This window comes from Pleurodeles waltl, chromosome 8, assembly GCF_031143425.1.
Source record: "Pleurodeles waltl isolate 20211129_DDA chromosome 8, aPleWal1.hap1.20221129, whole genome shotgun sequence".
Lineage (NCBI taxonomy): Eukaryota > Metazoa > Chordata > Amphibia > Caudata > Salamandridae > Pleurodeles > Pleurodeles waltl.
The window spans coordinates 832642384-832661197 of record NC_090447.1 but is presented as its reverse complement, the minus strand read 5'-3'; the positions used below and the strand labels follow the sequence as shown (position 1 = coordinate 832661197).

Here is an 18814-nt window from a genome sequence, read left to right as displayed (position 1 = left end):
TAGGTCGGGCGTCTATGGCATGCGGGGGTGCATCTGTGGCTCCTCGCCGTCCCCACCCGCAGCGCTAGGATCGCTCCGTACCTGCGCGCAGGGTGCAGCCGCCGCTATCGTCGGGCCGCTCGGCTCCTCGCTGGTGCGCGTCCGCGTCTCTTTACCATCGGGGCCCCGGGCGATCCGCTGCGTCAGTTTGTTCAGGTCTTCAGGGTCTCGGGATGTTACTGAGCATGAAGCATGTGGGTTCGGAGGTTTTCAACGCCTGGGGACAGGAGGATTACAGGATAATTATGGGCCGGGCGCGGAGCTCTGATTCAAGCGACCGCACTCGCCGCCATCTTGGCCACGCCCCCCACCTGAACCCTGATAGTTGATCAACAATCTACCAGATGTCTTTACAAATTAGCAAGTAAGTCAAGTGGATGTTCTCTAGATCTTACAGCCCATGCGCTTTGGCGATACCTCACGACTGGAAAAACTACCTTATCGCTTGTATCGCTTGTCAATATGCGAAGAGATGCCTTGTAGTTTCTTATCCTGAGAGATCTACATAAAGGGATAATCCACTTCTTCTTCGGGATCGAATATCTAGGGCAAAACAATACAAAGTGTGCAAGAGTCCTGGGTCGCGTTGGGCAAAAATGACAAAACCCAAGTTACAATCAGCCTTGCTCCACCTTGCAATGAACTTGTTTAACGGCAAGGTCCCTAATCTGAATTTGATAAAAGACTTTTAATATATGGTGGTTTTACATTACCCATATAAATTTCGAACTTTGGGGAACATTTATAATCCAAAAACTGTTCTGTCCTACTACCTTGACTCTGATTGGACCAAATCTGCATCAGAATCATCTCCCAATAGCATCGCTTTATTCGTAGTTTCACTTCCCTGATTAAATCATAACGGTGGTGCTTCAGCTGAGAGTCACCCCATCTGAACTGCTTCTCCTATTTAATAATACCTTCATGGATGTCCTACTTGGGGCCTGGTCCAAGCCCTGAACAGTGGCTCCTGTGCATAGATCGATTGCTTGCCCGATCGTCCTGCCCCAGACCACCTGAGTTTCCTCACAACACACCCCACCCCAAAGAACTTGGTGGTCCAAGCCTCCACTTCCAAAGTAAATCCTGGTATCACTCCGCCGGACAAGAAATCGAATAGACTGGATACCTTGGGAAATAAGATGTTTTCTTCCACCAACCTAGCACTGCGGTCAGTGAACATTGCATGTCTTTTGGGCTGATAATCCCATTCACTCTGGGATTCATTTGAGCAGATGCTGCCTATGGTCTCTGAGGAGGCCTGAACCACACTCTCTCAAGCTATTGCTGATTGGAGAGATGAAGCTAACTTCATTATATGCTGTGGGCTTGATACGGCCGAATCCCTAGGCAGAGCAGTTTCATCATCGGTGGCCCTTAGGTGCCACGCCACTGGCTTTTCGCAGGATGTCCAGGCCTCAATTATGGCCATGTCCTTCAATGGCTCCCTTCTCTATGGAGAGAAAGTGGACTCAGCTCTAGAGCGCTTCAAGGACAGCAGGTCTACAGCCCGGTCTTTGGGGCTTTCCATGGCCCCTCACCCACCCCAGTCCACCTTTCACTCCTTTTGTGGCCACAAAAGGGGGTTCCAGACGCGTCTCTACCCACCCAACCACCACGGCCAGCAGGCTTCCCAGCATTTTAGTGGCCGAGGACCCAGTAGCCACAGACCTTGTGGGTCAGGTAGCTAGAGGTCAAGCCAGTCCACCACCCTCAGCAACCGCAGCCTCCAAGCCCCATTAGCTTGTTCTCCGACTATCATGTGTACCCAGTGGGAGGCAGGATAGGCCATCAACTGCACCACTTGAGGAGAATAACATCTGACCGCAGGGTTCTGCTATTTGTCCAAAGGGGCTGTTTGCTCCGCTTTGTGACTACTCCTCCACCCATGCCACCCGCTTGCAACAGGCTGGCAGATAACCACTTCTCATTACTCTGCCAGGAAGTGGCAGCTCTCTGGGCTAAGGGAGACATAGAGAGGGTGCCAGCATCAGAAGTAGGTTGTGGTTGTTATTCCTGCTACTTTTTGGTGCCCAAAAAGGGCAGAGACCTTTGTCCTATCCTAGACCTGCTCCCCCTCTCAATTTCTTCCTAAAAAAGGAGAAATTCAAAATGCTCATGCTCGCTCAAGCTCTGTTTGCCCTGGACTAAGGAGTATGCATAGTAACATTAGATTTGCAGGACGTATGCTTCCACATTCCCGTCCTGCTTCCCACAAACATTACCTGCGATTCACTGAGGCCACAAGCACTTTTTTTGCAGTGCTCCCTTTTGGCCTTACCAGTGTCTCTCGGTGTTCACCAAAGTGATAGCGGGGATTGCAACTCATCTGCGGAGATCAGGGGTGCCAGTCTGCACCTATGTTGACAACTGGCTGTTGAAGGTGGGTTTATCCCAAGCAGGCGTCTCTCACCTCCAGGCTGCAGTGGACCTCCTGAACTTTTTAGGGTTCACTATCAACGTACCGGAGCCACCCCTCTCAAACTTCTCCTTTCATCGGGCTGTTCTGGACACAGTGCAGCTTCAGACTTATCTTCCCGAACAGCGAGTCCAAGCTAGTCAGCTGATGTTTAAGCCTCTATCCTGGATTTTGGAGAGACTTACTCTGAGGCTGCTGGGCCTCCTGACCTCCTGCATCCTGTTTGTGATCCATGTCTGTTACCATATGTGGGCTCTGCAGTGGGACCAGAAGTTTCTGTGGGCGCAGCATCAGTGGAATCTCTCCATCATGGTCCAGATCTTGGAGGGCACTGCAAAAGATCTGCATTGGTGGTTAGTGGACCGCAATTGGATCAGTGACAGACTCCTCTCCCTTCCCCAACCAGATCTGACAGTAATGACAGGTTTGTCACTCCTTGGCTGGGGCGGCAATCAGGGAGAGGTGGAGATTAGAGGACTCTGGTCTTTGGCCGAATCCAGACTCCACATCAACCTGTTGCAGCTCTGTGCGATTCTGTTGTAATTGTTAGCCTTTCTACCCTCCATCAAGGAAGGGCTAGTACAGGTGTTTATGGACAATAGCTCCATCACATTGTACTGCAACAAACCGGGCAGGGTGGAGTCGTGGATCCTCTTTCAAGATGCCCTGCACCTCTAGACGGTGCTGGAACCTTGGGGCATTTCTCTAGTGGTTCAATACCTGGCGGGCCCTCGGCACCAGAGTGGATGAACCTAGCCAAAGATGCCTAGCGGATCATGAGTGGTACCTCCAACCAGAGGTGGTGCTAGGTCTCTTTAAGCAGTAGGAAGAGCCTTAGTTAGGTCTGTTCGCCATTGCCGAGATTGCGCAATGTCAGCAGTTCTGTGCGCTGGAGTCCCAAGGCGGCTCTCGATCCGAGATGCTTTTCATCTTGAGTGGAGCTCCGAACTCTTGTACTCCTTTCCGCCAATACTATTCCTGCCCAGAGTTCTCCAGAAGATTAGGAACCACCAGGCCCAAATCATCCTTGTGGCTCAGGACTGGCTCAGACAGTCTGGTATCCCGAAATATTGAGCATGTCCATTAGTCGTCCAATCGGGCTGCCTCTTTGGGAGGATCCCGTGTTGTAACATCAGGGGAAGGTTCTCCACTTGAACTTTTTGGTGATCCGCCTTCATGCGTGGAGATTGATTGGTGACAGTTGACAGCCTCTGACCTTCTGCTCAAAGTCTGTAATGTTATTTTGGCAGTTTGGCGTCCCTCCACCAAGGCAGTGTACATTGGCCGTTGACGCAGGTTTGTGGCATGATGTACAGACAAACAGGTTGACCCTTCATCTGCACCCCTTTCCCAACTTCTTTTGTTTATTCTTACCCTGGCCCAGAAGGGCGCTGCATTAGGCACTTTAAAGGGTTATTTGTCTGCTCTGTCAGCTTTTCTGTGGTTGTCAGATCAGCCCTCCCTTTTCAAAACCCCAAATGTAAATAGGTTTTTTAAAGGTCTTCAGCACTTTTCCGCCAGCTTCCTTCACAGTGCCTCAGTGAGAACTTGGTTCTTACTTTTCTAATGTACGCTCCCTTTAAGCTGCTTCAAAACTGCCCTCTTAGGCTCGTTACCATCAATACAGCCTTTGTGGTGGCAATTTTATCTGCATGGAGGGTGCAGGCACTGTCATCTTAGCCTCTGTAGATTTCCTTTTACCTAGACAAGCTGGTCCTTCGGAATCAAGTATTCTTCTTCCCAAAGGTAGTCACCCCATTCCACGTAGGCCAGATAATTACCTTGCCTACCATTTACGCTCAGCCTCATCCCTCTAAGGAAGTAGGGAGATTCCACCAGCTGGACCCTGGAAGAGCGTTGGCATTCTACCTTGACTGCACAAAACTGTTTCGGGTGGATGTTCAATTCTTTGTGGAGTATATCGGAGCCAAGAAAGGGAAGGCCGTGCAGATACGAACCACCTCCCAGGAATTGGGCTCTGCATTAAGATCTGCTGCGTGTTGGCCAAGAGGTAACCCCCAGAGAGCTTGCATGCTCATTCGACCAGAGCAAATGTTGCAACCACTGCAATAGCCCGTGGAGTTCTGGTCCTGGACATCTGTCAGGCTGCAACATGGGCTTCTTTGCACACATTTACCAAGCACTGCTGCCTGGACAGTCAGGTCCGTCGTGATGGGCTCCTTGCCCATTCAATCCTGCAAGACTTTGTAGTCTGAATTGTGTTTGCAGACCCACTTTTGAGGAGGTACTGCTTGGCATTCCATTCTAAGGTAAGGAAGTTGTGGTTAGAAGTCTCTATCAGGTGAACAAGTTACTTACCTTCGGTAACGCTTTATCTGGTAGAGACTTTATCTAGCTGCTGATTCCTTACCAACCCACCCATCCTCCAAACTCTGCAAACAGACTTTTAGGTACAGTACTTTTTCCTTTCAGGGCCCTAGGTTCACACACCACTGGTTAGTGTTCTCTGTGGCTCCTGGTGTGGAGTTGTGAGAAGAAACTGACGTCAGAACGCTGGGAAGGCGCATATATATAGAGACCACGCATATCACTTCTGGTGTGGGCGCTGCCATTCTGAGCTGAGCAGCGCCACCTATGGCGCACAGGGGTACTGCTCACAAAAAAAATCCAAATTCAGTGACACCTGGGGATAATTCAAAGGTAAAGAAGCTGTGGCTAGATAGTCTCTACCAGATAAAGCTTAACCAAATGTACGTACTTAGTTCTGCAATTGTACTGATAAAACTATGCAGCACATGAACAGTAATCTGTGGAAATCATGTTTTAGCAAATATTTTATGTGTGCATCCCCAAGTGTATTGATAGACGGAATGTATTCCTGGATAAACTTTCAGCATGTCCCCAATTTGTCTTTGCGACAAGACTGTTGCACTTGTCTGGTAGGCTTTGATGTAAAATGATGGCTTTCGGTGAATGTGAAAGCAGGGATGTCTGCCATCCCTCTGCTGTCCATCGCAAGCCCCCATTTCTTCATCTGAAGTATGTTCAATGGGATTCGCAATCCGAATCCTGCCTCTTTGATATGAATGAGGCAAGATTAGGCAGGCCAATTTGAAGGGCTGAAATGATTGAAACTATAAAATGGCAGTTAAAAACTATTGCCGTAAGAGGTGTTGTAAAGGTCAGTGGATGGAAAGAAAACATTCCATAGGTGGGACATCACACCACAGGAAATACCAAAGAAACGCAAATTCAGTAAGACCCTCGAATACCGTATCGAACTAATTGACTGCATGTTTTGCGTTACTGGAAGCCAGGGGGGCACTTGAAAACAGGGCCTTAATGCACACAATGGATCAGTTCCAAAGGCTCTCAAGGATCCAGCCACAGAAACTTTCTTATTATACGTTTCTAGGTTCGCACTCAAAGTGTTTAAAAAAAAATAATAATAAATGAGTACATAAATAAGTTCAGAGGACCATAGTTTTTCGTGGGGTGACGTCACTAGCGCTGCCCAATGTAGCGCTGTCAAATACAAAGGCTGTCTGGTTTTGGTTTTACCTCCTGTCACTCTTCCACCATCCCACTCTGTCTATATAGCTCACCCGTGCAGATTTGTTTTCATCCCTGCTTTTTCCATTGGTCACTGTATTCCTTTATTTTGCATAATGCTTAATTATTCCTTTTCTGCAGTCCTCTCTTACTCTGGGCCCAATTCGGATGATGGAGAATAAGTCCCCGTGTGTAAAAATTAGTATCTGCATCCTTCACCTGCAGTCGCCAACACAAATTCACTACTGCTGTTCTGTACCCAGGATATAGGTACTGACTATATCGTTTAGAAACTTGTAGAATGTAAAATGGGGCTTTTATGGACCTGACATGCAGGCTTATACGGATTTCCTGAAGTACACAGCAGTGCTAGACACACTCTCCAGAAATTACATGATTAAATGTAGGGATGCAAGTTTTTAGCTTCGGAGATGGCAAATGCTGGGCAAGCACGCATATATGGTATAATTTGTTTTTTTTTCTTCATTTGTAATCATTTTAAGTGTACAGTTCACAGAGGCAGATAATGAATTACGCTTGTCCTATGAAATTAAGTGACATATGAAAAAAGTGTTATGGATGCATAAGTAAAATATGTTTACGTATGTCCCATATTTTTCAGTTCATATGTTCGATTTGATATCATCCGAAGAATTTTAAGTAAGGTTTTTGAGAAGGACTTGGTGACGGTGATGGTGATCACAGACATAGACGACAAAATAATCAAGAGAGCGAATGAGGTAAGCTCTTATTAACCGAGAAGCATAAGGTTACTTTTACATTTATTTGCTTTATTGTTCAAATTCGACAGCACCAAATCTCCCGAAGTGCTTATTTTGTCTCCTATATATTTGTATTTAGTTGCAGTCTTTTTAATTGTCTACTATATCGATAACGCAGGCATTATAAACAAGTTCCATAGGTTGTTGCAAGAGTCTTCTGGGCTTTTCAGATTACCTCTAGTAGTACATGAAAATTAAGTTGAATGTGAAATGACGTTCTGCAGCAGTTCGGTTTGCTGAAGGAGTCAACCACTTAGCGTCCTGCTGCCATCTAGTGTCAAGTTGTGCAAAACATCTTCATTTATCACTATTAATAAACTGTAAAAGCTGTCAGCCGCAGCGCGAGAAACGTCTTCTTATCACTTTGTATCTTGTCATGCTTTTGTGTCCCAGAATACTTTCATAGATAGGACCAGGTGTACTGATTTTTTTTTTTTACCTGTCGTAAACTCTCAGATTCCGTAAATCCGAGGATTGCGACCGGCAACACGCTATTTTTAAAAACTAGGGGCCACAAACTGTCACAAACGGACCGGTTCGGCGAATCGGACCGTTTGCGACCTCCAAAAAGCAATATTGGATGTGCCCAGCCTTATTTGCGATTCAGTGATCTAGTACTGAATCGCAAATTGGGTTTGCGATTCGGTATTAGGAAGGAGCATGTTTAGGGTGCCACTTTCTAATACCGAATTGCTCTGGTATGTGTGAATGTTTGCGACTGAAATGCCGTTGTAAAGCATTCACATTTTACCACCAACTTCACGTTGTTGGTAACCCATTCGCAAAGGGCAGCTCTGCCATGGTGGAGGAGCATCACCCCCCAACAACAGCAGCAGCTGCAAACCTTTAAAAATAAAACAATAATAAATGTTTTATTTTTTAAGGGGGGCGAGGCCATGGAGATGACAGGCATGGTTCAGCACTCCCCCCTCAGTGCGCATGTATGTTTGGCCGGCCATCTTGGGCCAGCCAAACATAAATGCGCACAGGGCTCACTGCAACCTGGCAGTATGTTGCTGGGTTGGGGAGAGCAGGCAGAGGCTCACATTTTGCCTTGGAGAGCCCAACCAGGGTGCTCCAGCTAATCCTAACACTACTCTGAGCAATATCAGAATTGGGCAGAGGGCAGGCTGGGAGCCTGTGCCTGAAGTGCAGCAGAGAGCGGCAGTGCGGTCAAGGACACTTTCTTTTTTTAATATAGTTTTTTAACCTTTTGTTTTGTTTGCCCGTCGCCAGCCACAACAGCCCTTCCTCTTTCAGAATGTTTGTAAAAACATGTTTTAAAAGGAGGCAGTGGTCTCACGGACCACTGCCTACTCTTAAAAAATGAAAAGAAAACTTTTCATTTTTCATTTTGAAACACATCCCGTTAAGGAAAATGGGCTGCAGTTAAAAAAAAAAAAAAAAAAAAAAAAAAAAAGATTGCTTTATTTAAAAGTAATCACACACATGGTGGTCTTCTGACCCCAGCAGACCAACATCCCCATGATTTTAGTGATTCCCAACGGATCTCAAAGCGCGACCTACCTCATGAATATGAATTAGGTAGGTCTATTTGCGACCCACTGGGGCTCGCACTTTAGTACATGGGTGTTTACGATTACCAAATTGCAAAAATTTGCTATTTGGTAATTGCAAGCCAGTCCCTATGTACATCTAGCCCCAGGGGCCATTTGCACTAAACTGTTTTGAGGTCGCAAACAGGCCGAATCGCAGAAACTGCCCTTTTGTGACCACAAAGAAGCATTTTTTAATGTACAAATGCCAAATTGTGATTCAGTAACTTCTTACCGTACTACAATTTGGTTGGGCGGTTCAGTATTTGAAAGCAGCATGTTTAGGGCGTCCCTTCTAACTTAGAAATGTAATTTTCTTTTTTCTTTTTTTAAATGCATCCCATTTTCCTTTAAGGAAAGTGGAATGCTTTATTAAAAAGCAATCACAGACATGGTGGTCTACTGACCCTAGCAAGCCACAATCTCTATGCCCTGTGATGGCCGCCATTCCGAATCGGTCGCAAACTGCGATCTGCCTCAATAATGTTCATGAGGTAGGTCGATTTGTGACACACTAGGACTTTTTATTCGATATTTGTGAGTTTTCTTACAATCAGAAATTGCAATTTCTACTTTTTTACGTATGACCCAAAAAATCGGTAAGCAATTCCTTATCTTGTGAGGCACATCAGGACCCAATAGCAGCAGCGGCCCTTCCGTACGGGATGAAGGGCCACTCTCCTCTGCCTTTTGCCTGATGTTTAGAGTATCTGTCAGTCTGAGCTAAAGTCAGCCTGAAAGATATTCTTCTTGTTCAGGTCAGGCAGCCAGGAGTTGAACATGCACTAAATGCGCAGACTCCTGGCTGCCTGAGCTGAACTTTGCTGGGCTGAAGAAGTCACAGCCCTGTGGGCGTGAGCTCTTCAGCCTAGCAAAGGTGCCTAAAGGCCCTCCCCCTCATGATGGGGGGGGGGGACGTCACCGATTGCCTCGGATCTGGCGCTTCAGTTTTAAGCCTTGAAGCACCCAGAAGAAGCTCTTTTATTTCACCCCGCCTTACCCCAAGTACTGTGCATTCAATTACAAATGTATACATTCAAGTAGTTGGGGTCACCTTTAACACTCTCCTATCACATTGCACCCTTAGTGGGCCCTGAACCTTATGATCACAATACCACTTCTCCAACCTATACAAGATTCAACAATATATGGGGTGTCAGTATATAGAAGGCTGGCCTAGTGGCTTTATCATTATTAACCTTAATGACAAGTGTTGTCCAGCATTTCTTAGCAGTGTCACTCTGTTAACGGGAAAGATAACTTAAGCTTGCAATGGCTCTAAACAAGAAACAATGGCTCCGAGGCACAATAATTCTATCCTTATTTGGTTCTAATTTCTTCAGTTTGAAGTCAGAATGCTAAAATATGGGATAAGCAAGGCACGTCTCCTCTTCACCTGCAGTTCAGTCTTTGAAGTAGAATGCCGATGGTTGGGGCTCTTCAGAATGGCCATAATTGTACTCCCCGTTTGAGTTGTAGCAGATCCCGATGCCTTAGCAGGGAGAGTATGAAGTGCCTACTGCACAATAATTCTAGAGCATTCCAGTGCAGGAAAGTGAGACGCACAGAATATTTCCATCTCATCTGTGAGTTTTTCGTTTGACACTAAGGATAAGAGGACATTGAGAACCCTGACTTCTGTTTATTTTTTTAACAAATTCCAGTTATGCTCTGGAGCTGAAGCATCACAGCCAGCGGTGCATGTCTGAAAAACAACAGTTTCTGAAACTTCACTTCAGTTGGACCTGTGTGCCCCTCAGTCTCTTTCAGCTTGGATTCCACAGCGGTCAGAAAGGGTTTAATGCAGTAAGCCTGTGTGCCCTTGACTCTGTTTCCACCTTTGAAACTAAAGGCTGTCTTCTCCAACTTTTCAAAGTTTTAGTTATGAGGTCAAATACTGCTATCTGTTCTCTTAGTTCCTTCAGCAGCTCCTCAACTGCCAAGAGCCTTCCTTTGTCCGCAGTGACTCATTCTTTCTTAAATGTGTTTGGAAGAAATCCTGCTTCTCTCTTTTGGAAGTGTTTGTAAGACATGTTGTACATGTTGCCATCCACACTGATCCACATTACTGTTCCTTAGCGGACAGGCTTCTTCCTGAGCTCCCTGAACTCTTCATGTTGTGTGGAATGCTTCTTTGCACAGCTGTCTTCCACAGCCGTCAGGACTGCATGGACCACCACAACATCTGATGGTCTGGTTAAGCTGTCACACTTTAGGAATCACTGCGAGTTTCCTCCAACATCACAATAAATTGGCCAAGCTGTTGAGTCTTAAGGGAGGTTCTTCTAGGATGAGACGTGAGCTGCTTGGGAAGAATCTATTTACATGCTTGACACTTACATCGAGCATAAGATCTACAGGTATAGTCAGGGCTTCGTTCTTTTACCAACTGTAACTAATGGCTTCCGCTCAACATGCGTGCAACAACATTATTACATCATCCATCACTCTTAGAATTCCAGACACTAGCTCAGTCATACAGGGGAGTGTGACAAACAGGATACCATATACATTTTTTACAACCAACAAAACTATAACAGTCATTTTCTTACACATACAGCACTGGCACAATCATTAACAACCCCTACATTTATAACACTTGTGAGTCATACATTTACCAAACCAACACAGTTTTACGCTCTCCAGCACCCACGTAGACACACAAAGACAGCAAAAAGTCACAGTAAATCCACAATGAGTCAAGGAAATTCTAGCATGAGGCTCTCCACATCTTGCATCAAACTAAAAATGACTACACAACAACTAAGGTCCAACTAACCCTGTGCAACTGTCATGACCTTCACGTCTTGCAAGCTCCTCAGACATGAGGTCCTAGTACCACATCTACATGCTTAACACAACATTTATTTATGCAGGACAATTAGCCACGGACTCCTAGTCATGTGAAGACCAATGAACTGAACCCTACGACCTACTTCCACAAGGGGTTTCCCTGTCATACCCAAGTCTGCACATTCAAATCATAAAACAATTACAGACATTTTAATGATATGCCATCTGAAGACATTCTAAATCAGAACCTGATGTTCTATCGTCACCCACGCACAGATTCTTCTTATTATTATGCAAACACATCATACTTTCACATGTATGTTAGAAAAGTAAATGTCAGAAGCACCTTATATTTGGATGTAGTCTCCTGTACTTACAAAAATATAGAACCGTACACAATCCCATAAATATAACACAAATCTGGACCCATACATGCCCTCTATACCTACACAACACGTAGTACATTTCAATTTTTTAAAAAAGATCTTTATTTAGGAAAAAACAGCAAAAGACAGTATATCAACATCTTGCAGTACAAGGCATTACATGTGACCTCAAGAGGAAAATAAAAGGCAACAACAATAGCAAGTAGACACATAATAAGGTCCCTTAGCCCCCTTTCTGTAGGCCATCCATAAAACTCATTTGGGCCATTTAGCAGGCCTCGAAAAATCATAAAAATGTTACTAGACCTGCAGGTCGAGTAGCTTGAGTAATCTTCTCTCCCTAACTGTAATGTACTTGACCCGAAAATGGGTCTCAAATTGTGTGATCCTAGGCAAATATTGTATTTTACAGTAATCTTTTTCTTCGTTCTCACATGAGTGCATCTACAAATATGTGAGTTCAGCAGTTCTGCTGTAAAAAAAAAAAAAAAAAAAAAAAAAATCCTCTTTTGCTTGATTAAATACACTAAATATTTGATCCATGTATAATAAATCTAGCCCACATATAGGTTACACGCGATCCATGCATGACTTGCCGCTTAGTTTACTAATAGCTTTGCCATCAGGTTAAGAGTGTTTGTCAGTTTATCTTTAAACACTCAATTTTTATAAATATATTACTAAAACATGATGTGGTAGCGCACTGTCATTCACTAAATTTCCAAGAAATGTCAAAAACCATCCCACTAACTTGCAGCTTTACTGATAAAACTATATAGTGTATTAACAATGATCTTTGAAAACTGGGTTTCAGAAAAATGTATCATTTGCACATTACCAAGTAAAGTGTTCTGACTTTTTTTCCATTCTGTTAAAATATTTTTCTCATCACACAAAAGTAGAAAAAATGGTCTTCCACAGCTACTGAAATATATTTTTAAATGTTTGTAAAGTTGACTTAGTTATAGAAATGTTGTATGGTAGGAAAAACCTGATACCAAAAGCCTTTCATTTCACATAGGTTAGACAGTTCACCTTATAAAATCGTGGAACTCTGCCGTCACAAGGAAAAGTGTTCACAAACTGAAGACAAACTGACTTTTGACCGCTGTCTGTTTTGCTTTTCTCTAATGACCGAGCTGAAATACTCATGGACTGACAAAAAATCTCTGGAATGCACTTCTTAGTCCAAAGAAGACATTTATTATTTCACTACGCAAGGTTCCTAAAAGAAGATTAGCATGTTGAAAGCACATGTTTAAAAATAGTCAAAACAATGAAATGAAAACATACATGAATGATTCTCCACTGCAATATACACAGCACATATATGTATCTATATTACAATGCAAAGCAAATATTTAATAAACATGCATCACCATAGGGCCTGTCAGGTGCTTCATCTTTCTCCTGCCAGCAAGCCGATGACCTCGTTTGACTGCGAAAAAGAAACAGAGAGCTATACCCTCACAAGAAATCTATATCAGGCATCCGATGTCTGAATCCTTTTTGAGGTCTCTGAATCCCCTATTGTCGAACTGGGTCTCTTTTATATCTTAAACCAAAGAAGGAGCTTTCTGGAAAAAAAACCTCAAGGTGCGCAAGTAGTATTCAAACATGCTGGCTAATTTAGGTATGCTTTGAAAATAACACATTGGGATTTGGCCACAATCCCAAGATGTCAAGTCAAAGCTAGTTTGTTCCCTGCCGTCTAAGTACATTCTTATCAGCCAAAGCCCTTGGTGCGAATTAATACGAGAACAAGACCGGATGCACGTTGACAATGTGGAAAATTATGAGCAGCCTTTAACACAGCAGTGTCTAATGCTACGATAAAGTCAATAGGCAGAATGAAGTCAAGGCTAAACTGAATTCAAAATGGAGTCTGTAACTGGTGATCACTGGACAGCTAAGCCAGGTGCAAAGTGGTGCAACACAAAGTCAGTGGTCAAAACACACATTTCACTTCACTGTCTCTGAGCACAGTGCAGATGTGACAAGAGTAAGATTTAAAGGCATATTAATTGCTGTCCACTCGCCAGAAGGGTCAAGTGGAATCTAAAAATAGCTTGACCTCATAATTAAAACTTGCCATAGCGAGTGGTCGAGTAGACCTTTTGAGCCATGTGGAGGTCCTTGTCCCTCAGGTGTGCCACAGGAGCTCATGTCCAGGTGTAGTTGCTTTTCTGTAGCTTTTTTCCACCTCTGCAACTGCCTCCCAATGTATCTCGCCCTGGTCTGACAAATATTAGCCTACATATTATGATGAATAACTCTATAAATACCTAGTTAGATTCAAGTAATTCCTTTGCCTCCTTCTTTCTAGTGTAAGCGGTGGAGGGTAAGTAGATCATGTCTGCCTACCATCCAATCTCCTCTTGTGGTTTGTCATCATCCCTGATTAGGTGCCTTCCTCTATCAGTGTCCACTATATCATGTGGCGTTGTCAAGTCTCATATGAGGGCACCCTTGCTGTGATGCATCTTTTTCCCAAACCAGCCCCAACATGGCAGATGTATAGGACATCTTCCCCTTTTAGGGTCTCAGTAGCAAGCCCAGCACACATTACCTCACGGTCAGGACCAACTCTACACATGTCACCTGTCTGAGAGTTGTAATGATTTCCTCCTAGTAGGAGTGTATTGGTGTGCACTCCCATAGCATGTTTAAAAAGGTGACATCACCACAGCTGCATTTTGGGCATTTATAGGGTTTAAGTGGATATATTCTATGTAATCAGGCCAGAGTTGAGTAGGATGGTATAGCACATTAAAGTGTGTCAACTTAAACCTCAGATTACTGGCCTTTGTGTGGGCCAAGATACAGGTTGCTGTCCATTCATCCACTGAGAGGGGCACATCTAGCTCTTACTCCCGCCGCTCTTGTGCTCCTATCTGTATAGGCAGCATGTAATCTTTCAGTGCTTTATTAAGCATGGAAATTAGGTGACATACTCTGTCCTCCTCAATAATCATCTCCAGTGTGGCAGAGGGCGTGGGACATTTGGGAAGTCAGTCTAGATTTTCCTTGCTATATTGCTCAGTTTGGCAAATTGTATCAACTGTCTCTGGTTGACCCCCTAGCATGCATCCTCAAAAGTAATAAACATATCTGCTGGATATAAAACTGCCTGGGTGAGATAGCCGCCTGTGCGCCATCGCTCGAACAACATGTCTCAGGCTATGTCCCGGAACACCTTTATATACTCTAATTGCAAAGATCTTGAAAATGGAGGCCTCCTCAGCTCTTTTGTAACCACCACATTCTTCACTTTGACTACACTGCGAACAGCTGCAGAAAGCTTCTCAATTAGGTGTGAGCCTCTCATCAAATAGTGAGGTAGAATTTGTATCTCCACTATCCCTCTCAAGAGTGTCTCCTCTCTGTTTCCCCTCCACGCACCATAGTGTTGCATGTTGGAGCTGTGCTGCCATGTAGTATGACTCCATGTCTAGGAGGCAAGGCAACCTTTTGTCTTTTCCCGTTCGTGCACAGCTGCACTTTACTTATCTTCCCAGCCCGTACCAAGGAGAGTAACAGTCTATCTAGTGCCTCAAAGGGCAATCGTGTGATTGTATTCAGTGAGTTTCACAGTGTATACAGGTATCCGGGAAGGAAGACCATGGTTGCTAGCACCACCCTTCCGGACATAGATATCGGAGGTTCATTTCGAAATTTGTCTGAGGACTCCAGTCCCTCAAGGATCCTGCCCATTTTATATTTATATCGCCACGCAGCAGAGTATGTTATCTATATTCCTAAGTACTGGAATTTGTCCATTTCCCAGTTGAGTCCAAGGTCCCGCAGCACCCCTGGAGGGAGGCAAGCATAAGCTGCCAGTGGATACAGCACCATCTTACTCTCATTACGTTCCAATACCGACAGGATGCCAAATAAATATAGTTCCAGACGAAGTTCTATAAGTGTCTCCTGTGAGCGAGATAAGTACTTAAAAGTATAATTGGTGTCCATAGATACTTTCCTTAAAACATGATAGTCTGTGGACTGTGAAGCTGGATACATGGACTAATTATTATTTCGTTGAAGTATAATTCGCGAGACCGGATGGTCCGCCTGGGAAAGGATTTCCTATGTTGTTATCTACATTGTAATTCATGATTATGTCTTGTCCTTGTAGTATTTTTTATATTTATGTATGAGTGATTTGGTGTGATTGTATTCACTGTTTTAATTTGTTATTTATGTTTCCCAGGGGATAGAACAATAATTCTTTATCAAGTAATACTTGTATTTCTATGTTACAATTGGATCAATGAATATATATATATCAATAAATAAAATATGATTTTTGACATTAGATACATTTAAATGTAAGTGGATTACTGTGGCTTGAGATATTCAGTTTTTATTTGGAGCTGGAGATTCTAACTTTAGGAACCCACTTTGTATGAGGGACATTTTTGAGTATTCGATTTGTTTTCCTAATCCCACTTCTTCATTAGTTGATGGGGAGCCCTTTCTGTGATTGAACTGTTGCTCAAATGAACATGGTGGCACTTTCTACATCTTTTTCACAGCAATAGCAATATCAAGCTGAGTCTATAATGAACTTGTTCCAGTTCACAGTCAATGAGTCAGAAAAACAAATTTTAGCTTTAGGCCTATCGTATTGCCCCAAAGTTTCCAGTACGGTCAAACAAGGATTAGTGTGTTAAAATGTATTGGAAAGTTGAAACTATTGAAGTATCATGCGAATCAGTCAGGGAAGCAAATTTATAAAAGGTCACGTGATGACCAACAGAGCGTAGAGTTAAAAGTGTCGGACATACATTTATTTAAGGAATAACAATATTAGAGAATGAATGCTTGGGGGTAAGTGACCCAGTTTCATAACAAACAGTAAATGAGGACCAACGCTTAAAGGTGTGGGATAGTATCAAATCCCCCTCTAAGCCAAGATCAATTTACGTACCAACCATGTCGCACAATGCGATCTACCTAGTCCATGAAACATTGACTGAGGGCAATAAGAAATTGCACAAATCAATACAGAGAAAACGACCAACTCATACCAAAGAAGAAAGGAGTTATTAATCCTTGATTAGAAAGTTACAAAAAGAGGAGAATATTACAATACAAATTCAGACTAGGATGGAGACATTGTTTTGTGGCCCAGAGCAATGTACAAACAAGAGGAAGCTAATCAGTTAAGCAATGACGGTTGCTATGCAAAATGGGCAAAATCAGAACGGACAGTAGCCAAGATCCATTTGAAGGCTGCATTGATGGAGGTCCGATCAGTCATGATAAATACCTATACATGTGAAACGATCATCAAAGGATAACGGGCATGTATTTGATCCCTAAAGTATACAAAAACCCTGTAACATTACCAGACAGCCCATTCATTTTGGCTATTGGGGGTGGGGGTGTGTGTAAATATGTGAAAATATATTGATTATCATTTGCAGTGTTTTGTTAAGTTTGCTTTCATATGTAAAGAACACAGGAGACTTTTTATGAGCTATATATGTCCTACCATGGGATGAATATGATGTGTTGATATCTTGGGACATTGGAGCACTTTATACTAGTATTGATCATCAAGATGGTTTAAGAGCCATAGAGTATTTTTTTACAGAGTAGACCTTTGAGTCTGTATAAACATACTTGAATGCTTTTGGACATGATCAAATTTTGCCTTGTACATAACTATTTTCTGATTGATATTCAGCTATTTCATCAGGTCTGGTGGATGGTGATGGGCACCTGCTTCACCCCCAGCTACGTGTGTCTTCACGTGGGCTGAAGGGAGGAGCAGGTGCTCTGCGTCAACCACATGCAGGCTTAGGAGAAGCTTGTGGTTATCTGGCTTCATTTCAGACTATTGATGTTGATTTGTTCCAAAAAACACTTTGTACTCTGTACCGTACCTGTCCATACCACAAATAAATTATCTTAATTTGCATTTTGAGTTGCATTAGCAAAGAAAAGACCTACTTTTAAGACTTGGAAGTATTTGTTGCTAACAATAAGTTGGAAACCAAGCTGTATAGAAAGGAAACAGCAGGCAACACAACGTAGCATGTCTCTAGTTTCAATCCACCACATTTGAAAGCTAGTATCACATGATGAGATGTTGCGAGCCAAGCAAATTTGTATTGTAGATGTGAACACTGTGGCATGTCAGACAGAGATGATAGAGAAATTCAAACAGAGAGGTAACAGCGCAAATTTATTAAGGAAGACTCCGGAGGTAGTTAAAAAAAAGAAAAAACAGGAGGGCATTGTGATTGATAGAAAGAAAAACACTTTAACAAAGGAATCAAACGAGGCTATACTTAGTGTCACTTACAATGAACAAGAGAAAAAGTTGAGGATATTGGTTAGAAGGCATTGGCACATAATTAAATTGGATTCACTTATTGGCTCTTTGGTGCCAAGGAATCCCCTCATTACTTATCGAAGAGCATATCCTATGAGAGATGCACTTGTAAAAAAATTGTTCTGAGATAGCCAAACCACAAATTTGACTGAGTCCTAAGAAAGGTTTCTTGATATGTAAAAGTTGTAGAGCCTGTTCTATTGGGAGAAATCAGACTGAATACACAGCACCATTTCAGAAAAGATTGCAGAAAATCCAAGGCATTTTTAACTGCAAAACTTATTTTGCGGTTTGTGTACTTACATGGAGCTACGATTTGAGATATGTGGACAGCACAGTGCTACAGGTGCACAAACGCATACTGCAGCACATACAGGCAATAAACTAGATCCTTAGTACCCAGTAGCATGGCATTGTGCTGAGCGACATGACGGTGATGTCAAACAGATTGTATATCATGTCATAGATGCTGTCCCACCTAGTCAACAGGGAGGTGATTGTGAAGTAGCCCTCCGCAGATTAGAAACTACATATATTCTAGATCCTGACTCCAAGTTGCTGAATGGGCTTAATATGGATGAGCTGTTACACATGAGGCTATGAGGTATCCATGAGAGTGAATTTCTGTCTTTGAGATGTATGTTTCATATGATGTTTTAATTTCAAATTTGGATAACATCTGCAAGGCTCCCTCTGTGTTTATTTCACTTTACATCATAGGGAGTTTCGATCACGAGCGGCAGTAACCATGAGGCACAATTTTTCATGATCAATGGCAATTATGGGTTTGCCCACTTGGGCTCAATTATTGAATGTAAACAACAAAATGGTGCTGTTTAAGCCAAATTATAATTTTGTGTTTAGCACAATTGTGTTCATGCTGTTGGATAGTTTATAATAGTGGAATAAATAATGCTGAATCAAGATTAATGGATGGTAGTAGTTTGTTTTGCCCGCTTGGGCTTAATTATCACAGTGCT

General features: G+C 43.2%; 1 protein-coding gene across 5 annotated transcripts in view; it reads left to right on the top strand.

The window, feature by feature from the left end:
- The window catches only part of CARS2 (cysteinyl-tRNA synthetase 2, mitochondrial), a 387142-nt gene that overhangs the window by 92353 nt on the left and 275975 nt on the right, over positions 1 to 18814 (top strand). For all 5 annotated transcript variants that reach the window (XM_069205121.1, XM_069205122.1, XM_069205123.1 and 2 more), the window contains exon 3: positions 6594 to 6711. In XM_069205121.1, coding sequence (XP_069061222.1) covers positions 6594 to 6711 — 118 coding nt within the window. The remainder of the gene's footprint in view (positions 1 to 6593; positions 6712 to 18814) is intronic.